The sequence below is a fragment of the Hemitrygon akajei genome, chromosome 14 (genome assembly GCF_048418815.1).
Source record: "Hemitrygon akajei chromosome 14, sHemAka1.3, whole genome shotgun sequence".
NCBI classification, from domain to species: domain Eukaryota; kingdom Metazoa; phylum Chordata; class Chondrichthyes; order Myliobatiformes; family Dasyatidae; genus Hemitrygon; species Hemitrygon akajei.
In genome coordinates, this window is record NC_133137.1 from 39,173,882 (window position 1) to 39,197,358 (window position 23,477).

The 23,477-nt window shown below is 44.1% G+C and overlaps 1 protein-coding gene across 1 annotated transcript in view; it reads right to left on the reverse strand.

The window, feature by feature from the left end:
• kctd10 (potassium channel tetramerization domain containing 10) overlaps nt 1–10,702 on the reverse strand; it is a 35,310-nt gene extending 24,608 nt beyond the window's left edge. Inside the window, exon 1 of the mRNA XM_073065889.1 lies at nt 10,635–10,702. Within this exon, the coding sequence (XP_072921990.1) occupies nt 10,635–10,637 (3 nt within the window). The 5' untranslated portion in view covers nt 10,638–10,702. The remainder of the gene's footprint in view (nt 1–10,634) is intronic.
• Nucleotides 10,703–23,477: the final 12,775 nt, after the last annotated feature.

The window sequence follows — 23,477 nt, forward strand, 5'->3', positions numbered from 1 at the left end:
CAACAGCATTGTGGGAGCACCTGCACCCAAAAGAATGCACTGGATGTTGGATTAGAATGTAGAATTGTTATTTTCTAGTATTTTCCTTGTGGCTTAACTTTTTAAGCTGATTCTGTTGTTTCTAGAAGTTTCTCAGTTTATCTGAAGCAGATGTCACACTGCTTGAATCTGGCTCAGAATCGGATTTCTTGTCATGGCCATTTGTCATGAAATTTGTTGTTTGCGGCAGCAGTACAATGCAATACATAATAAAGCAGAGAGAGAAAAAACAATAATAAATAAAATAATAATAATAATAAATAAACAAGTAAATCAATTATGCATATTGAATAGATTTAAAAATGTGCAAAAACAGAAATACTACATATTAAAAAGAGTGAGGTATTGTACAAAGCTTCAAAGTCCATTCAGGAATCAGATGGCAGAGGGGGAAGAAGCTGTTCCTGAATCACTGAGTGTGTGCCTTCAGGTTTCTGTATCTCCTACCTGATGGTAACAGTGAGAAAAGGGCAGGCTCTGGGTGCTGGAGGTCCTTAATAATGGATGCTGCCTTTCTGAGACACCACTCCCTAAAGATGCTCTGGGTACTTTGTAGGCTAGCGCCCAAGATGGAGCTAACTAAATTTATGACCCTCTGCAGCTTCTTTCGGTCTTGTGCAGTAGCCCCTCCATACCAGACAGTGATGCAGCCTGTGAGAATACTCTCCACGGTACAACTATAGAAGTTTTTATTGACATGCCAAATCACTTCAAACTCCTAATAAAGTATAGTCACTGTCCTGCCTTCTTTATAACTGCATCGATATGTTGGGACCAGGTTAGATCCTCAGAGATCTTGACACCCAGGAACTTGAAGCTGCTCACTCTCTCCACTTCTGATCCCTCTATGAGGATTGGTACGTGTTCCTTCCTCATACCCTTCCTGAAGTCCACTATCAGCTCTTTCGTCTTACTGACATTGAGTGCCAGGTTGTTGCTGTGGCACCATTCCACTAGTCGGCATATCTCACTCCTGTACGCCCTCTTGTCACCACCTGAGATTCTAACAACAATGGCTGCATCATCAGCAGATTAGTAGATGGTATTTGATCTATGCCTAGTCACACAGTCATGGGGTAGGTTTTACACAGCACCTTTATACAATAGCATTTAAGGTGAGTGAATTCTGGAGCACAAGCCAGAGAGCTGAAGGTACAACTGGCTCAAGTAAGACAAAAGACAAGGCAGTGACATGTGAACGAGACCACAGTTGGAAGCAGATAATTACAGACACAGGCAAAGCTCTGAACAGTTCAGCTGATCCCTATAATCTGACTCAGTGCTGGAAATAATGGAACACTGGTGCAATTTGACCCTTGGGACCTATAAACACACCAAAACCAGTCAGTCAGACTGGAGAACTATTTTGCATGTACAAGGCCCAGATCAGCCCAATCTCAGGACCCACAGGTTTGCAGACCTGTCTGCCCTCAGCTGGTTTTTGTTTTAAATGTGCACAGTGGCACTGTTAAATGTTCAACTGGTCAATCAAATGAATTAAATTCCAAATGGATTACCAGCAGGCCTCACTGGACTATCCTCCCTGAAGCAGCCCAGATGTTTCCACATCTGTATTTGTAACAAACTCTGTTTAGATTTCATCTTGGTGGGAAGTTAGTGTAAAGCTAATATGGCACCAGTGATGCTGTCACAGTAAGGAATTTTTACATTCTCTACGTGACCACATTCTAAAGATATACAGGTTAGCATGTTAATAGGTCACACGGTATTAATTGGGTGACGTGGGCTCGGTTCTGATGGACCTGTTACCGTGCTGTATCGCTAAATAAGCTAAATCGCATTTGAGCTCAGTCTTCCAACACCATCCTTGAACACTGACACGCCTGCATTCCACAAACCTACCAAAATCAACAGCCATTCTTCCTGTGAAGGGTGCCAATGGCAACACAATATCTCACATGTTTCAGGGGCACCACATGGTTCCGTAGTAAAGAATAACCCTCTGCAAAATTAACCAGGCACCATCTGAATTGCAACAGTCCACCAATGTGAGCTAGCCGTGACTCATGGTTAGACAGTTGTGGGTACAAGCCCCAGCCCAGATGTAATATAAAGAAGTTAGCATCTCGTAGGCCGCTTGTGACCCTGGCTATTTTTTAAAAGGTGATAGCAGCTATGAGCTTGAGAAAAGGAGTATAAATGCACAAATGCTTTCTCATGAGATAAGCAGAGCTTGAGAAAAAAGTATACACACGCAAATGCTTTCCCATAAGATAAGCTGAGCAGGTGACAGCATCCTTGGTACGCAATCTGCACTTAACTTTAGTTTTGTTTAGGGTAACTTGTATTATTGTCTGATTAATTGCTGTGAGAAATTTATTATGCCATGTATTCCTTATGGCACCTGTAAGATAAGCATAAAAAAGGACTGACCATTTCCAAAGGCAGGAGGCTTTGGATGGTAAACTTGTGCCTGTCTGTATCCAGACATAGCAGCAATTAAAACTATTATACGAACAATTTATGACTGATAAAGTTAACAATACTCATCTGTAGAGAAACTAAAGGGGGTGAACCCACATGTATCTGTGTACGTATATAAAAAGAACTATATTTGCTTCAGGAGACACAGACCCTCGAAGCAGCCTCAGAGAGAGTGCTTAAGGAGGGTTCTCTCGAGTAACTTGCTAATAAAGAGTTAAAGTTACTTTCTCCATAGTACGTGGTGTCTTTGCATCGGGGAGATCGAAAGAAGTTTATAACACAGAGGCTTGAGCAAGTACAATACTAAGTGCAGATGGGATCAATGTGAACTTTGCCTTCTCTCCGGGGGGGGGGGGGGGGGGGGGGGGGAGTCCGAGCAGCAAGATTAACTTTGCTATTTTGACCAGTATCTGTTTCTCGATTAAACACCACTAAAAAGTCACATTGAAGCTTGCGGCTCTTACTGCACAAAATAGCAGTCACATTTTCAACATTACAACAATGGCAGTACTTTCAAAAGTACTTTGGAATATTGAGGTTATGAATGGTGCTGAAGAAAGTCAAGTCCTGATATTTAACTAGAGTTTGGCAGCCAGTTGAACAGGTGGCCATAAACTGGAACTTGGAAGTGAAGAAAAGGGACTGTTTTAAAGTAATTAGTGTAAGGGTTGGAGAGGCATGAGAAAATATTCTCTCCGGTGGTGGATGGCAAGAAAGCTCATTGTACTGAATAAGTACTAGATGCATACAAGTAAAGTGAAAGTTAAATTTATTATCGAAGTACGTATACGAAGTAAGCCACCATGTGCTACCCTAAGATAATTTCCTTGCAGACATTTTCAAGAAAATACAATAGAATGTATGAAAAATATAAATACTGACAAATAACCAATGTGCAAAAGACGACATTGTTATTTACTGAGAACACGAGTTGCTCACACTCTTTGAAAGTAAGTCTGTAGGTTGTAGTCCAAGTTCAGAGTTGTGATGAGTGGTGTGAAGTTATCCACACTAGTTCAAGAGTCTGGTGGCTGCAGGTAATAACTGTTCCTGAACCCAGTGGTGTAACACACAAGGCTTATAAACTTCCTACCCAATGGTAGTTGTGAGAAGAGAGCATGGCCTAGGTGCTGGATAGTGAAAAGACAGGAACTCCAGTAGAGGAAGGAAGATCACTCCTTAAGCTGATGTACACATGATGGGCAGAATGGCCTTGGGTGTGTCATCCTCTTCTCTAATTTTACAAGGAATTGATCAGTGGAGCAAGCTACCATAACAGCTTCTGGGAACACTCAGTCTTTGCCTTTTCTACTGCGCAGAACCACAATGTTTAACTATCCCTTACGGACTCTAACACTTGCAAGGAAATCTGGCTTTACAGGAAGTGAAAAGCAAAAGGTTTTGTCTCAGAAACATATTGCAGGAAGTCACAACACAAAAGAAACCAGGGCAGCTTTGAGAAACAGTGAACACACAAGTGACCAGTGCTTTCCTTTCCAACAGTCTTTTGTGTGGTAACTGAGTTGCTGTAATGGTCGGACGCTGAGGAGCGCGGCAGAGCAAAGGGATCTGGGAATACAAGTCCATCATTCATTGAAAGTGGCATCACAGGCAGATAGGGTCGTAACAAAAGCTTTTAGTACATTGGCCTTCATAAATCAAAATATTGAGTACAGGAGATGGGATGTTATGTTGAAATTGTACAAGACATTGCTGAGGTCTAATTTGGAGTACTGTTTGCAGTTTTGGTCACCTAACTGGAGGAAAGATGTAAACAAGGTTGAAAGAGTATAGGGAAAATTTTCAAGGATGTTGCCAGGTCTGGAAAACCAGAGTTATTAGAAAAGATTGAATAGGTTAGGATTTTATTTCTTGAAATGTAGAAGATAGAGGGATTTCATACGAGATATACAAAATTATTAGGGCAAATGCAAGGTCGCTTTTTCCACTGCGGTTGGGTGGGACAAGAGGTCATGGGTTAAGAGTGAAAGGTGAGAAGTTTAAGGGGAGCATGGGGGGGGACTTCTTCACTCAGAGTTGTGAGAGTGTGGAACGAGCTGACAGCAGAATGTGAGCTAGATTTCTACACTAAGAAAAGTTTGGATAGATGGATGGATGGCAGGGGGATGGAATGCAGGTCGATGGGACTAGGCAGTTTAAACAGCTTTGTATGGGCTAGATGGGCCGAAGGGCCCATTTCTGAGCTGTACTTTCCTATGACTCAATGACCATCACAACAAACCTTGCCAAGATCACAAGGTTTCAGAAAGGTACTGTAATTCCTCATTAGGGACACACATCAAACCAATATATCCAAGTATGACATCTTTAAACCCATCAGTTGTTTTCCCATATATTAATGTCCACTTCACAAACTCGGTTACCAGCCCTGGATCCTAACCCCGCCAAAGAATCCCAGGCAATCCCTAGAGGTCTCAAGGTGCCTAACCAAGGTCTAGATAATAATGCTTCCAGCCCAGAGCAAGTCTTTAAGCTTATGGACACAGTCCTTCTTAATATAAAATAACAATGAATTATCAAGATATAACTGCATTGCAGCAGACAGGAAGGCACCATCAACGACGGACAGGGACACACACACACAGAGAAAAAGGCCAGCAATATCACAACAGATCCATCCCACACTGCTCATGGACTGCCTGTCCCACTCCCAACAGGAAGAGACTCCACAGTGTTCATACTAGGAACACTAGGCTCAAAAGCAATTATTTCCCACTAGCCATCATACACAAACACATCACCAAGTGCCACTTTATGTACAGTCTATACAGTTACATGTACATTGTGTTGTATAGAATTGCTCTTATATTTATTGTATTCCTTATGGTTATTTTTTCAATCTGCTGCATTGGACCTGGAGTACAATTATTTGTTCTGTTTACATGTGTATCGTGAAGAATGACAATAAACAACCTTAAACACGTGCAGCATCAATGATGCAAATTGACCACCACACTCACCTTCTTTAATACAATGACTCAAATGTTTCAAAAGTAACTTTATGATGTATTTTGGTATATGGATATGAAAAACTGACTTCCTCTTTGTTGTAACACACAAAATGCTGGAGGAACTGAGCAGGCCAGGTAGCGTCTATGGAAAAGAATAAACAGTCATTTCGGGCTCAGGCCCTTCATCAGGGTTGGCTGCTCCCTTTTCAACTGTACTCTTTTTCCATAGATGTTGCCTGGCCTGCTGAATTCCTCCAGCATTTTGTGTGTTACTTTGGATTTCCAGCATCTGCAGACTTTCCTCTTTGTTTTGGTTGGTTTCTTGCACCATTGTTACAGGCTCTTCACAGAGGTTCCTCAAATTCCTACTGAAAATCGTTCAAAAAAAAAAACCCTTTCTCAACTCCTCGGAAGGATGTAACTGCAGTTCATGCAAGGAAATAATCGCAGTGCAGTCACATCTAATGCTGCCAGAAACAAATGTAGTTTAACCACTTACTCTGAAGTGCCATCAATATTGCTAAATCTGAGACACAACAGATGGGGAAAGAGGTGGAAAATGCGAGAAGAATCCTTTAGTGCAAAATGTAGTATGGTCTCAAATTCTCTGTCTATTCCAGAAAAGGAATGCTTGAATTTGCAGGGAAATAGGGAATGATTCTGGTTAAATAAATGGCACATACTTAATGGGCCAAATGATTTATCTCTGACCCATAACAATATCAATGAATTCTATGATTTGAATCATGCCTATCAGATAGAATAAAAAACATAGCAGCAGAGTGGAGCAGGTAAGGCTGGTCCAACAGTCTTACAATGAGCTTTCTATCTTCCTTTCATTAATAGCATCAAATTAGTATGCTAATTTGATGCTTACTATTAAATCATCTTTAAAGTCACTCAGCGTCAGATAATACACTGCTATGTAAGAGAGTTAAGAGTAATTTGATGCTTACCATTAAATCATCTTTAAAGTCACTCAGCGTCAGATAATACACTGCTATGTAAGAGAGTTAAGAGTAATGAAATGTGCTAAAGGGGTGAGGGGCAGTAAAATACATCATGAACATGGTGCACCTCAGGGGTGTGTGCTTAGCCCGCTGCTCTACTCTCTCTACACCCATGACTGCGTGGCTTGGCATTGCTCAAATGCCATCCACAAATTTGGTGATAATACAACCATTGTTGGCAGAATCTCAGAAGGTGATGAGAGGGTGTACAGGAGTGAGATATACCAGCTAGTTGAGTGGAGTCATAGCAACAACTTTGCACTCAACGTTAATAAGACCAAAGACCTGATGGTAGACTTCAGAAAGGGTAAAACAAGGGAACACAAACCAATCCTCAGAGGGATCAGAAGTGGAGAGAGTTCCTGAATGTCAATATCTCTGAGGAGCTAACCTGGTTCCAACATATTGATGCAACTATAAAGGAAGCTAGACTGCAGCTATATTTAATTTGGTTTGTCACCCAAATGTACCATGGGAGCATCTCGACTGGCTCCATCACCATCTGATAGTGGGGGAGAGGGGTGCTACTACACAGGATTGAAGTTGCAGAGAGTTGTAAAATTAATCAGCTACATCACAGGTACTAGCTTCCGTTGTATCCAAGATTCAGGAACAGCTTCTTCCCCTTTGCCATCAGATTTCTGAATGGACATTGTACACCAGTACTACTTTAAAAAGTCTGTTTTTAGCACAATTTATTTTAACATAAATATATATATACACACAATTTACTGTAATTCATCTTTTTTTCTATATTTATCAAGTATTGTATTGTACTGCTGACGCAAAGTGAACAAATTTCATGACATACACCAGTGATATTAACCTGATATTTTATTTTGAATCCCATAATCAGATATCCTATCTAACACGTCCATCTCTAACACATAATAGTCATAGAAAAGTATAGCACAGGAACCACCCTTCAGCCCATCTAAACTGCCCACTCACATCGACCTGCACTGGGAGCACAGTCCCCATCTACCTATCCAAGCTTCTCTTAAACGTTGAAATTAAGTTCCCATCCACCCACTTGCGCTGGCAGCTCATTCCACACTCTTACCACCTTCTGAGTGAAGAGGCTTTCCCTCATGTTTCTCTTAAACTTTTTATCTTTCACCCTTAACCCATGACATCGGATTGTAGACCCACTCAACCTCAGTGGAAAAGGACTCCTTGCACTAACCCTATCTATACCCCTCATAATTCTGTACACTTTTTCAGATCTCCTCTCAATCTTCTACTTTCCAAAGGATAAATTCCTGATCTATTCAATCTTTCCTTATACCTCAGGTCCTCCAGACCTAGCCAAATCCTTCTAAATTTTCTCTGTACTTTCAACCTTACTTACATCTTTCCTGCAGATAGGAGACCAAAACCACACACAATATTCCAAATTAGGCCTCACCAACATCTTATAACTTCAACATAACATCCCACCTCCTGTACTCAATACTTTCATTTATGAGGGCCAATGTGTTAAACATTTTCTTGACAACCCTATCTACCTATGCTGCCACTTTCAATGAATTATGGACCTGTATTCCCAGATCTTTGTTCTGCAGCACTCCTCAGTGTCCTACCATTCACTGTTTAAGACCTACCCTGTTGGTCCTACCGAAGAGCAACACGTCACACTTGTCTGCATTGAACTCCAGCTGAAATTTTTCCAGCTGTTCCAGATCCTGCTGTAGGCTCTGATAGTCTTCTTCGCTGTCCACTGCACCCCCAATCTTGGTGTCATCCACAAATCTGCTGATCCAGTTAACCACATTATCACCCAGATCGTTGATATAGATGACAGACAACAACAGACCCAGCACCGATCCCAATGGCACACCACCAGTCACAGGCCTCCAGTCAGAGAGACAACCAGACGACTCTCTGGCTCCTCCCACACAGCCAATGTCTAATCCAATTTACTATCTCATCTTGAATGCCAAGTGACTGAAGCTCCCATGTTGGACCCAGTCAAATGGCTCAATGCAGATAACATCCACTGCTTTGCCTTCATTCACTTTCCTGGTAACTCCAAGATTGGCTAGACACGACCTACCAAGCACAAAGCCTTGCTGACTATCCCTAATCAGAACATGTCTACTCAAATACTCATATGCGGTCCCAATAACTTACCCACTATTGATGTCAGGCTCACTGGCCTATAATTTCCTGTTTATTTTAGAGCAGTGGAGCACCATTAGCTGTTCTCCAATCCTCCAGTAAATCACCTGTCACTAGATGACTTAAATATTTCTGCTGGGTCCCTGCGTTTCTGCACTTGCCTCCCAAAGTCCAGGGGAACATGTTGTCAGGCCCTGGGAATGTATCCACCTGAATTCACCTCAACTATGTCCCATCAACTAACACACAATCCTATCCAAGAAACACATTTATCTTTCCTCAATGACAAATTCTAACACATAAACAGACTCCTATGCAAATTAATTGTACCAGCAATATACTTTTGCTGTGATAAAACCAAGAATGGTAGAAATACTCATCAGCTGCAGAGAAGCAGAGGGAACAACTCAATAAACCAAGTCCTAACAAAAAGTCATCAATTTGAAATATTAACATCTGTTTTTCTCTCCATTAATGTTGCCTGAGCTGCTGACTGCTTCCTGCATTTTTGATTTTACTTTAGAATAAGCACTGACAGATTGACTCTTTAAACTGTGAATCTTTTTTTGAGATCAGCCCAAGAACAAGTTTTGTAAAATCTGTCAAGCTTCACACGATACCAACATCTTGCTTAATTCTTTATCACTATATTCCAAACGGTCATTCACTGTAAAAATAGTTGAAAGGATTCAAACACACACCTAGGCTCTAAACAACTGCCAGTTTAACTTCTTTCATTTGAACATTAATACCTTTTGACAATTTGGCTACTCAAGTAGAGAACTCCATATGATTGAATGCAATATCAATTTATCTTAAAACTTCTAAAATCCTGCACATATGAAAACAGTTGTGTATGAAACAGATGGCGAAAGCAGATACAGAGCAGGAGGAATGGGTGCTAGGGGGAAGGAACTGTGTGTGCAAGGGGAAGGGTGGTTGGGGAAAGAGGTGGGTGCCAGGCCTAGTGGGGGGGGGGGGGGGGGGAAGAGGAGAAAGAGGAGACGAAAGTGCCAAATGATCAAAGTGCAGGGAAGAAGATGGGGAAGGAAACAGGTGGGAAGGCGTGGATAGGCAGTGAAAGGGGTGAATGGAGGTGCTGGGTGAAGGTTATAAGGACTGGCAGTGGGACAGGAAGGAGGTGGGTGGTGGGGGACGGTAAGAGAAGAGGATGGATGAGCAGGGAGGTAAGGAAAGAGGCTGGTGTTAAGAGATGTGGGTATCAGAGGGAAGGGAGGCAAGGGACGGGGAGAGTGTTGGGGGGAATGGAGGCAGGGGACAGGCAGGATTTCGGGGGGGATGGAGGGAGGGGACGGGGAGGATCTCGGGGGGGAATGGAGGGAGGGGACGGGGAGGATCTCGGGGGGATGGAGGGAGGGGACGGGGAGGATCTCGGGGGGATGGAGGGAGGGGACGGGGAGGATCTCGGGGGGATGGAGGGAGGGGACAGGGAGGATCTCGGGGGGGATGGAGGGAGGATCTCGGGGGGAATGGAGGGAGGGGACGGGGAGGATCTCGGGGGGATGGAGGGAGGGGACGGGGAGGATCTCGGGGGGGATGGAGGGAGGGGACGGGGAGGATCTCGGGGGGGGATGGAGGGAGGGGACGGGGAGGATCTCGGGGGGGGATGGGGAGGATCTCGGGGGGGGAATGGAGGGAGGGGACGGGGAGGTTGTTGGTGGGAATGGAGACAGGGGATGAGGAGAGTGTTGGGGGCGAATGGAACCGGGCCGGGGATGAAGGCAGGTGGTGGGGTTGGAAAGGAGGCAGGGTCCGGGGAGGGCGTTGGAGGGTGGGGAGGATGTGGAAACAGGAGACGTACAGGGTGTTGGGAGGGGGGGGGGGGAAGAGATTTCCCTTCCTTCCCCCCCACCCCGGGCCTACGACTTCCACAACGCCCGCCACCCACATTCACCATGAAGCTGCCGTTTGCCTCCGCCCACAAACGTTCACTTTTGTTCTCTAAAAGCAGAACCACGACCCCTCTCCAACACCTCACGTTTCCACTTTTAACATTAAAACAAAACTTTCCAAGTTTCCGTCTCACCATCAACCCGCCACTCCGCTCCCAGCGATCCCCAAACACACTTCCGGTGACACCGCCTCACTTCCGCCCCTCTCAACGGCGCACCTAATTTGCTCCTCTCCGTGTGTCATTTCCGCCCCGCTTTCTGCGCACCGAATTTGCTCCTCTCTGTGCGTCATTTCCCCGCTGCAAATCACTTGGATAAATTATTTTCGCACCGGGCCTATTGCGCGATTTATTAAACCGGTCCCCAGTCTCTCTCTTTTGCAGATGCTGTCTGACTGAGTATTTTTATCGTACAATTTCAACTCTTCCTTTTGGAAATATTTTTCTCAGAGGAAATGCATTGAGGAGTCAGTGGCAAGATTTACAAAACGAACTTGTCCAGCTTCTATCTTCCGTAAACTTTAACTTATCCGAATTGTTACCGTTTGTATCCTCAATGTTTGGCCTAGAGTCAAACAGCATGGAAGCTCAACTGGACCAGGATTCCATTTAGCCCATATTCTCTGTGCTGTCCGAGTACCACATAATCTCTAAACCTTTCTTATCACTGTGCCAGTCCGCACTACATCATCTCTAAATGCAAGGAATTTAATAGACACATGAAAATGTAGAATTATCAGTGGAAAAAGCTGCAGTTAAATGTTTCCCTTTGTTTATTTTTGTTTTCTTTCTTTATTTTGCTCAGTTAGACTAGCAGAGATTGCCAGGCAGGATAGTTGAATGCTCCTCTTGTGGGATATAGGAAGGCAGGGAGAACTGCAAGAAAGAAGTGCATCCAGCTGCAGCTTCTAACAATCTGCAATAAGGAGCTGGAGCTGGAAATGCAGTCTGGATCACTCAGGAGTCTGAGGGGGTGCTAGATAGGACATATAGAGAGGTAGGTACCCCACAGGAAACTGGGTGACAGGAAGGAGAAAGGACTTAAGAAGCAGGTGCCACTGTGACCAACCCTCTCAACAACAAGGGAAGGAGGAGAGAAGAGGCGAGCTGTAGCGATAGGGGATTCATTCATTAAGGTAACAGATTCTGCGGAAGAGAATGAGATTCCCAATTGGTATGTTGCCTCCCGGCTGCCAGGGACAGGGATATCTCAAACTGAGCCCTCAGCATTCTGAAGTGGGAGGGTGAACAGCCAGAAGTTGTGGTCCATGTAGGTACCAATGACATGGGTTGGATGAGTGACAAGATTCTTCAAGGGGAGTTCAGGGGAGTTAGGTGCTAAGTTAAAGGGCAGGACCTTCAGGGTTTTGATCTCAGGATTGATACCCGTGCCACATGCTAGTGAGGCCAGAAGTAGGAAGATTATACAGCTTAACACATGGCTAAGGAGTTGTTGTAGGAGGAAGTGCGTAAGATTTTTGGATCATTGGGCTCTCATCCAGAGAAGGTGGGGCCTGTACAGAAGAAATGTTTTGCATTTGAACTGGAGGAGGACTAATATCCTAGTGGCAAGGTTTCCTAGTGCTGCATGAGTGTGAGGTGGAGTGGCGGGGGGTTTAAACTAGAGATGCAAGGGTGTGGGAACTAGAGTGCCAGAACAGGTAGTGGAGCGGTTGTGGAGAAAGATGTTAAGACCTTTTCAAAAGGCTTCTGACAAAGTCCTACACAGGAGATTAGTGTGCAAACTTAAAGCATATTGGGGGTATGGTATTGATGTGGATAGAGAATTGGTTGGCAGACAGGAAGCAAAGAGTGGGAGTAAACGGGACCTTTTCAGAATGGGAGGCAGTGACTAGTGGGGTACCGCAAGGCTGGTGACCCCAGTTGTTTACAATATATATTAATAATTTAGATAAGGGAATTAAATGCAGCATCTTCAAGTTTGCGGATGACATGAAGCTGGGGCGGGCGGTGTGTTAGCTGTGAGGAGGATGCTAAGAGGATGCAGGGTGACTTGGATAGGTTAGGTTAGTAGGCAAATTCATGACAGATGCAATTTAATGTGGATAAATGTGAGGTTATCCACTTTGCTTGCTAGAACAAGGAAACAGATTATTATCTGAATGGTGGCCATTTAGGAAAAGGGGAGGTGCAATGAGACCTGGGTGTCATTGTACACCAGTCATTGAAAGCGGGCATGCAGGTACAGCAAGCAGTGAAAAAGGCAAATAGTATGTTGGCATTCATAGCAAAAGGATTTGAGTACAGGAGCAGGGAGGTTCTACTGCAGTTGTACAAGGCCTTGGTGAGACCGCACCTAGAGTATTGTGTGCAGTTTTGGTCCCCTAATCTGAGGAAAGACATTCTTGCCATAAAGGGAGTACAACGAAGGTTCACCAGATTAATTCCTGGGATGGCAGGACTTTCATGTGAAGAAACACTGGATCGACTAGCTTATACTCACTGGAATTTACAAGATTGAGGGGGGATCTTATTGAAACGTATAAAATTCTAAAGAGATTGGACAGGCTAGATGCAGGAAAGATTGTTTCCGATGTTGGGGAAGTCCAGAATGAGGAGTCACAGTTTAAGGATAAAGGGGAAGCTTTATAGGACCGAGATGAGGAAAAACATCTTCACACAGAGAGTGGTGAATCTGGAATTCTCTGCCACAGGAAACAGTTGAGGCCGGTTCATTGGCTATATTTAAGAGGGAGTTAGATATGGCCCTTGTGGCTAAAGGGATCAGGGGGTATGGAGAGAAAGCAGGTATAGGGTTCTGAGTTGGATGATCAGCCATGATCATACTGAATGGCGGTGCAGGCTCGAAGGGCCAAATGGCCTACTCCTGCACCTATTTTCTATGTTTCTATGACCTCAGACAAAGTCAGGAATCGAATGGTTGAGCAGGGTGGGGGAACTGTTCTGAGCTGCCATATATTTCAATCCAAGAAGTATCAATTATAATTGATACCTGTGCATGGTTGGAAGCCCGAGAAGAGGTTTATTCACAAATTTGTAGAGAGTTCGCAGACTGCTGCGAGAATGATAAAGTTGTTATAGTAGGTGATTTTAACTTTCCACGTATTGACTGGGAATCCCATACTGTAAAAAGACTAGATGGGATAGTTTGTCAAATGTGTTTAGGAACATTTCCTTCATCAGTACATACTACAGAGTGTGCAATAACTTGATCTGCTGTTAGGGAATGAGACAGGACAGGTGACAGAAGTTTGTGTAAGGAAGCACTTTGCATCCAGTGACCACAATGCCATTAATTTCAAAGTAAATGCAAAAAGATAGCTCTGGTCCATGGGTTGAAATTCTAAATTGGAGAAAGACCAATTGTGATAGTATCAGAAAAGGTCTGACAAGTGTGGATTGGGACAGGCTGTTGTCTGGCAAAGATAAGTGGGGGGTCTTCAAAGTAATTTTTTCAGGGGACAACGCCTGTATGTGCCTGTTCGAATAAAAGATAAAGATAACAAGTGTCGAGAACCTTGGTTAAGAGAAAAAGGAACTGCACAGCAGGTACAGGGAAAGCAGGAAGAAATGAGGTGCTTATGAAGTATAAGAAATGCAAGGAGAACACTTAACAGAGAAATCAGGAGGTCTAAAATAAGGGATGAGGTTGCTCGAGCAGACAAGTTGAGGGAGAATCCGTAGGGATTCTACGTTAATTAAATAGATTTGTGCATAGTAGGGGAATTAAGGGTTATGGGCAAAAGGCGGGTAGGTTGAGATGAGTTCATGGCCAGGTCAACCATGATATTGAATGGTGGAGCAGGCTCGATGGGTTGGATGATCAACTACTGCTTCTACTTCTTATGTCCTTATGTTAAGAGCAAAAGGATTGCAAGGGACAAAATTGGTCCTTTGGACGATCAAAGTGGCAATCTATGTGTGGAGCCAAAAGAGATGGGGGTTTTTGAACAGACAGAATCTATAGAAGTGAGGCAAAGCAGCAGTGTGGTCATGGACCCTATACTGATTGTGGAGAGGAGGTGTTTGCTGTCTTGAGGAAAATTAGGGTTGGATAAATCCCCAGGGTCTGACAAGGCGTTTCTTCAGACCATGTGGAAGGGAAGCGCAGAAACTGCAGTGGCCCCAGCAGAGATACTGAAATAATGCTGAGAGACAGCTGAGGTGCTGGAGGATTGGAGGATAGCTAACGTTGTTCCACTATTTCAGAAAGGGTCTGAAAATAAACCTTTGTGTATGGTAGGTCATGCCTAACCATTTTTATGGAGTTTTCTGAGGAAGTTACCAGGAAAGTTGATGAAGGCAAGGTAGTGGATGTTGTCTACGCAGACTTCAGCAAGGTATCTGACAAGGTCACACTTGGGAGTTTAGTCAGGAAGGTTTCAGTCGCTCAGCATTCAAAATGAGTTAGTAAATTGGATTAGATGTTGGCTTTGTGGGAGAAGCCAGTAAGTGGTAGTAGATGGTTGCCTCTCTGACTGGAAGCCTGTGACTAGTGGAGTGCCATGGGGTTTGGTGCTGGGTCTGTTGTTGTTTATCATCTATATCAATAATCTAGTTGATAATGTGATCAGCAAATTTGATTGGGGTTGCAGTGGACAATGAGGAAGACTATAAGTGCTGGCAATGGGATCTGGACCAACTGAAAAATGTGCTGAAAAATGGCAGATGGAATTTACTGCAGATAAGTGCAAGGTGTTGCACTTTGGTAGGACCAAACAGGGTAGATCTTACACAATGAACCATAGAACAAAGGGTTCTGAGATACAGCTGCATAATTCACTGAAAGTGGTGCCACAGATAGATAGGGTCGTAAAGAAAACTTCGGGCACATTGGCCTTTATAAATCGATGTATTCAGTACAGGAGATGGGGATGCTATGTTGACATTGGTGAGGTCTAATTTGCAGTATTGAGTGCAGTTTTGGTCACCTACCTACAGGAAAGATATAAATAAGGTTGAAAGAGTACATGGAAAATCCCTCAGAGGCTCCATCTTCATCTCACCCCAACCCTTCCCTCTCCACTGACGCTACCAGCCTCCCTCCCTCCTCTGATCCCATCTCTCATCCGTGCCGGGTCTTTCCCATTCCCTCTGACCTTCAACTCTCTGAGGCAGAGAGCTCTGTCCTCAGTAAGGGCCTCAGCTTTGTCCCCCTTCGCCCACACCTCAGCGAGTTCCGCATATGCCATGATGCCGAACTCTTCTTCCGCCGGCTCTGTCTCTGAGCTTACTTCTTTGACAAGGACTCTCCTACCCCCACCGATGACCCCTTCTCCCATCTTCAACCCTCCTCCTCTTCATGGACACCCTGCTCTGGTCTTCTGCCTGCTCTGGATCTCTTTATTGCTAATTGCCAATGGGACATCAACTGTCTCGACTTCACTGCACCCTGTTCCAATTCCAACCTAACCTCCTTCCGAACGCTCTGCTCTCCACTCCCTCCACACCAATCCCAACCTCACTATAAAACCTGCTAAGGCGGGAGCTGTTGTTGTCTGGCGTACTGACCTCTACCTGGCCGATGCACAACAACAACTCTCTGATACCTCCTCTTATTTACCCCTTGATCATGACCCCACTAAGGAGCACCAGGCCATCGTCTCCTATACCATCACCAACCTTATCAGCTCTGGGGATCTCCCATCCACTGCCACCAACCTCATAGTTCCCACACCTCGCACTTCCCGTTTCTACCTCCTACCCAAGATCCACAAACCTGCCTGTCCAGGTAGACCTATTGTCTCAGCTTGCTCCTGCCCCACTGAACTCATTTCTGCATACCTTGACACTGTCTTAGCCCCCCTTGTTCAATATCTTCCCACCTATGTTCGTGACACTTCTTATGCTTTGAATTTTTTCAATGGCCCCCACCGCCTTATTTTCACCATGGACATCCAGTCCCTATATACCTCCATCCCCCACCCGGACGGTCTCGAAGCTCTTCGCTTCTTTTTGGATTCCAGACCTAATCAATTCCCCTCTACCACCACTCTCCTCCGTCTAGCGGAATTAGTTCTTACTCTCAATAATTTCTCCTTTGGCTCCTCCCACTTCCTCCAAACCAAGGGTGTAGCCATGGGCATCTGTATGGGTCCCAGTTATGCCTGCCTTTTTGTTGGCTTTGTGGAACAGTCCATGTTTCAAGTCTATACGGGTATCCATCCCCCTTTTCCTTCGTTACATCGATGACTGCATTGGCGTTGCCTCCTGCACGCATGCTGAGCTCGTTGACTTCATTAACTTTGCCTCCAACTTTCACCCTGCCCTCAAATTTACCTGGTCCATTTCCCACACCTCCCTCCCCTTTCTTGATCTTTCTGTCTCCATCTCTGGAGATGGCTTATCTACTGATATCTACTATAAGCCTACAGACTCTCACAGCTACCTGCACTACTCCTCTTCCCACCCTGTCTCTTGCAAAAATGCTATCCCCTTCTCACAATTTCTCCGTCTCCGCCGCATCTGCTCTCAGGAGGAGGCTTTTTATTCCAGGACGAAGGAGATGTCTTCCTTTTTTAAACAAAGGGGCTTCCAGTCTTCCACCATCAACTCTGCTCTCAAACGCATCTCTCCCATTTCCCGCACATCTGCCCTCACCCCATCCACCCGCCACCCCACTCGGGATAGGGTTCCCCTTGTCCTCACCTACCACCCCCACCAGCCTCCAGGTCCAACGTATAATTCTCCGTAACTTCCGCCTCCTCCGACAGGATCCCACTACCAAGCACATCTTTCCCTCCCCCTCCTTTCTGCTTTCCGCAGGGATCGCTCCCTACGGGCCTCCCTTGTCCACTCATTCCCCCCCCCCCCCCCCATCCCTTCCCCCCGATCTCCCTCCTGGCACTTATCCTTGTAAGCGGAACAAGTGCTACACCTGCCCTTACACTTCCGCCCTCACCACCATTCAGGGCCCCAGACAGTCCTTCCAGGTGAGGCGACACTTCACCTGTGAGTCAGCTGGTGTGGTATACTGCGTCCGGTGCTCCCGGTGTGGCCTTTTATATATTGGTGAGACCTGATGCAGACTGGTAGACTGTTTCGCTGAACAGCTATGCTCGGTCCGCCAGAGAAAACAGGATCTCCAGGTGGCCACACATTTTAATTCCACGTCACATTCCCATTCTGATATGTCTATCCATGGCCTCCTCTACTGTCAAAATGAATCCAAACTCAGGTTGGAGGAACAACACCTTATATACTGGCTGGGTAGCCTCCAACCTGATGGCATGAACATTGACTTCTCTAACTTCTGTTAATGCCCCTCCTCCCCTTCTTACCCCATCCCTGACATATTTAGTTGTTTGCCTGTTCTCCATCTCCCTCTGGTGCTTCCCCCCCCCCCCCCCTTTCTCCTGAGGCCTCCCGTCCCATGATCCTTTCCCTTCTCCAGCTCTGTATCACTTTCGCCAATCACCTTTCCAGCTCTTAGCTTCATCCCACCCCCTCCGGTCTTCTCCTATCATTTCGCAATTCCCCCTCCCTCCACTAATTTCAAATCTCTTACTATCTTTCCTTTCAGTTAGTCCTGACGAAGGGTCTCGGCCTGAAACGTCGACAATGCTTCTCCCTATAGATGCTGCCTGGCCTGCTGTGTTCCACCAGCATTTTGTGCGTGTTACATGGAAAATTTTCAAGGATGTTGCCAGGACTGGAGGACCTGAGTTATAGGGAAAGATTGAATAGGTTAGGACTTCATTTCCTGGAACACAGAAGATTGAGAGGAGATTTGATAGAGGTTTACAAAATTGTGTGGGTTTAGAATGGGCTGTGTGGAATGAGCTTCCAGTAGAAGTGGTAGAGGCAGGTTCGATTTTGTCATTTTAAAACAAATTGGATAGGTATATGAACAGGAAAGGCATGGAGGGTTATGGGCTGAGTGCAGGTAGGTGGGAATAGGTGAGAGTAAGCATTCGGCACGGACTAGAAGAGCCAAGATGGCCTGTTTCCATGCTGTAATTGTTATATGGTTATAGACAGGGTTAATGTAAGCAGGCTTTTTCTACAGAGGTTGGGTGTGACTACAACCAGTGGTCATGGGTTAAGGGTGAAAGGTGAAATGTTTACGGGAACTTGACAGGAAACTTCTTTGCTCAGGAGGTCATGTGAGTGTGAAACAGGTGATGCAACAAGCTCAATTTCAAGATTTTAAGAGAAGTTTGGATAGGAACATGGATGGCAGGGATATAGAGGGCTATGGGCCTGGTGCAGGTTGATGGGAGAAGACAGTACAAATGGTTTGACATGGACTAGATGGGCTGAAGGGCCTGTTTCTGTGCTGTACTTTCTAATACGCTACACGGCTCAAAAGGGGGCAGGACTGGTGGCTTAACTTCCTGGTTACGGACCTTTCAGACAAGTTACAGAGGGATCAAAATGCAGGGTGTGTGGCAATATTAGTTAATGAGACAACCCCAACTCTGAGAGAGGACAGTACTAAAGTTAGAACAGTACAGGAACAAGTCCTTCGACCCACCATGATGCCAAATCTATACTAATTTCATTTGGCTGCACATCATTCCTATCCCACCATATTTCTGGCCATTCCTGTGTCTGTATGGTTTAAACATAGCTATCTATCTCCCCTGGTTTCAGGCACCTACCACTCTGTGTAAAGAATAAAAATGCCTTGGATATGATTTTTAAACTCTCCCGCTCTTCCCTTAAACTTATGCCTTGGATGTGATTTTAAACTCTTCCCCTTCCCTTAAACCTATACCATCTAGTATCTGGCATTTTCAGCCTGGTGAAAACACTCGGGTTGCTGTTGGGGTCCACAGTGGCGTAGCAGTAAGCATGACACTATTACAGTGACGTCAGAGTTCGGAGTTTAGTTCTGGTGTCCTCTGCAGGAAAGTTCTCCCTGAGTTCCTCTGGGTGCTCTGGTTTCCTACTACAGTCCAAAGGCATACTGGTTAGTAGGTTAATTGATTATTAAGTTGTACAATGATTAGGCTCGGGTTAATTAGTGGGTTGCTGGACAGCGTGGCTCGGTGGGCCAGAAGGGCCTGTTCTAGGCTACATCTCTAAATGATTATCCACCTTATCATATCTGGTCATGTTGGAAGGATAAATAGATTGAACTGAAAAGAAAACAAAAAGGGGGCACAATTGGGGTTACTGCAAACCTTCACATATGGCAAGGGTGCAGGCAAAGCTCTGGTAAGTGCAAAAGCCATAGGGCAACAGTAGTGGGAGATTTCAATTACTCTTCTATTAAACTGGTCGGGGTAATGGGACTGAGAATTCTAAATTTGCATTTGGGAAAAATTTTACCCATTGATTGGGGTCGACCTTGATATGTTGTATCCTCGCTGACTACACGACACACAAGTCAGTATGCAAGGCAGGGCAGTATGATATGGAGAGCATACTGTTCCCCATGTGGCAGACTCCTTCTCTCCAAGCAGCTGATTAATCCAAAGGAACGGCAGAAACTGATATAGCTTGGCTCCAGCAATGCCAGTCATCATCGAGCTCAACGTAGGACTGCCTTAGAGATTCCAGCTCCAGATTTTTCATAATTTCACATTTTGTAAGAGGCTATTTAAGACACGCCGTTGGGAGCATTTAATAGGTAGTGTTACTGACATTCCACCCCCCCCACCCCTAGCTATGACAACCTTAACGAACCTTTACTCAGCATAAAGCAGGCAACCATTCTGGATTTGTTTCAGGGAATAAAGCTGGACAGGTGGAAAAGAGTATCAGTGGAAGAACCTGGTACAGCTGTATATATATTGGATGTAATAGTGTTACGGAAATGAACAAAGATAAAATTGGAGTAAAGATTCTGTTTTGGGGTAAGGTCAATTTTACTAGATTGTGAAGTAGCAAAGTTGGATGATAAATACACACTAGAAGGTAAATCTATCTGGGAGCCAAAAAAAACGAGGCTCAGGTTAAGTGCATATCTGCAAAGGGAAGGATGGAACTGCCAAATCTTGAGCCTCTGGATGATATTGTGAACAGGCAAAGGAGGGAAGCTTGTTGTAACTCTAAAAGCTCAATCTATCCGAAAGCCAGGGAAAGTGCACCAAGTATGGGAATGAAGTTCAAAAGGAAATTAGGAATGCAAGAAATTGCAGGTAAAATTAAAGAAATGTAAACATGCTTCATGTACATAAGAATATATAAATGAAAATGTTGGGCCTATTAAAGGTCAAAAATTATCCTGAATCTAGAAGCAGAGATCTGAAAAGGATGCTTAATGAGTTTAAGATTAAACCTCTGAACTCCATGAGTATGGGTCGAAGCAATCAAACACTCCTCATACATTAACCCTTTCATTCCCAGGATGATTCTCATAAACCTTGTCTGGACCCTCTCCAATGCCAGCACATCCTTTCTTTAGATATGAAGCCCGAAACTGCTCACAGTACTCCAAATAAAGCATCAGTCTGACCAATGTCTCAGCATTACATCCTTGCTTTTGTATTCTGGTCCTCCTCAGAGACTGAAATCACAGGATCATCGGGGGCTACGGGAGTTTGTGATGGTTGCTTAATGTTTTGACGGTCAAAGTGAGTATTTGAGCTCATTTGGGAGCAAAATGCTGTTGTCAGCTATGTTGCTTGATTTTACTTTATAATGCTAGCATTCAAGCCCTGCCACAACTGTCAAGCATCCTTTGTTGATTCAAGTTTAGTCTGGAATTGTCACTTTGCCTATGAGATGACTTTCCGGAGATCATACCTGAGCCTCTTGTAACTTTCTTGGTCATCAGACATGAATGCCTCTGACCTAGTCCTCAGAAGAATGTGGATCTCATAGTTCATCTAGGGCTTCTGATAGGGGGAGGAATCTAAATGATTTTGGGGACACACTCATCTGCAACAGTCTTTCATTGATTCTGTTATGGTTATTATTCTGTTATGGATCTATTGAGTATGCCTGCAAGAAAATGAATCTCATGGTTGTATATAGTGACATATATACACTTTGACAGTACGAGGGGTGATTGATAAGTTCGTGGCCTAAGGTAGAAGGAGTCAATTTTAGAAAACCTAGCACATTTATTTTTCAACATAGTCCCCTCCTTCATGTACACACTTAGTCCAGCGGTCGTGGAGCATATGGATCCCTTCTTTGTAGAAGTGATCCACAGTAGAGGTGATTGATAAGTTCGTGGCCTAAGGTAAAAGGAGATGAGTTATTAACTTCAAACTTTCTGCATTGTCACTCAAAGAGTTGAACTGCACGTGCATGTAACGAGTGTCTTGGACCTCCAGGTGGTCCACAGCAGGGGTTATTGATAAGTTTGTGGCCTAAGGTAGCAGGAGATGAGTTATGCAGTTCTCATTACATGCACATGTCAACTCTGAGTGATTATGCAGAAAGTTTGAAGTTAATAACTCATCTCCTTCTACATTTGGCCACGAACTTATCAATCACCCCATGCTATGGACTACTTCTGGAGGTCCAAGATGCCGACCTCTACAAAGAAGGGATCTGTATGTTCCACGACCGCTGGACTAAGTGTGTAAATTTAGGAAAAGTAAATGTTCTAGGTTTTCTAAAATTGACTCCTTCTACCTTAGGCCACAAACTTATCAATCATCCCTCGTAAATTTACTTTGAATTTTGAATGCTAACACTGCATTCCGCCCCCCCCACCCAACTTATTTGAGATCTTCAATTCCTTCCGCAAACTCTACGCAGCAAAGTTCTAGACACGAGACCATTGAATTATAACCAGTGTGGTTCCACAGTTCATTACTTTTTATTCTCCATTTAACAGAGTCAACAAAATATTGTTAAGACAGAAGCACAGTCAGTGCAAACCTCATGATGTGGATTTCCAAAGATTACAGAGATTTTATACACCTGTTATTACATTCATATTTGGCAGACAGCTTGTGAAGGTAATGTTGCATTATTTGATCAACAACATACTTGACTGCAAAATAGACTGCACTTAGTGATTATAATGTATGGTCTGAACATTACAATTGAAGTTTGATTCAGGGGAAGTTGACGTTTTCCTGTGGCTTAGTTCACTGTTTGACTTTGAAGGCAAGATAACTCATTGTAGGACCACTGGACATGAATTGCTGTGCTGGCACCATTTATGAGATTATAAAATAATTTCCAATGTCCACTCTTGCATCATTGTCCCCTGAGGCACCTCTGAATGTCAGAGAATACCTTTCCTTAAATTAACGGAGATAGCTGCCATTAAAACTCAATTCAATTTGTGTGCTTATGTGTAGTGGCATTGGTCCAATATCATCACCAATAAGTCTTACTGCTTGGAACCATGGCAAGGACTTCAAGTGATTCAGGAATAGCTTCTGCCCCTCTGCATCAGATTTCTGAATGGATATTGGACCCATGAACACTATCTCACTACTATTTGTTCTCTTTTTGTCCTACTTATTTAATTTTAATATTTATACACTTACTATAATTCAGTTTTATTATTATGTATTGCAATGTACTGCTGCTGCATAACAATTAATTTCCCAACTTATGCCAGTGATATGAAACTAATTCTGAGGGGGTATCTTGATGATTAAAGGTGACAAGAACGAGGAGACTACATGCAGTTGCTTTGTTCAGTGGAGCACTGTCAGACTCATTAGTAGAGTTTGCAGTCAGACACCAGACTATCTCAAGAGTTTGTCCAATGACTGTTGATTTCATAATTAGCTGTGTTGATTACATTGGTGGCAATACAAACCATCATCTTTCCAATATAACATAAAATGAAAAATCAGAGCTATTGTGTGCCTGCTGCATTACCCAGCCTTCACCCAGCAACATCGAAGTATAACAATGTAACAAAATTAATACTAATTTTATTTAAAGAGAGACTTTCACCATTAAAATTATCTTGTAGGTAAAGATCCAAACACCGCGGCATAGATTATGCCATAATCTGTCTCTTTGGTACCTTAGGAGTAATGTGAAGAGGATGAGGACCTTTACAACAAAATTCACAATCCCTCTCATACAGCATTAGAAACAGGATCTCAATCTATAATTACTCAAGTA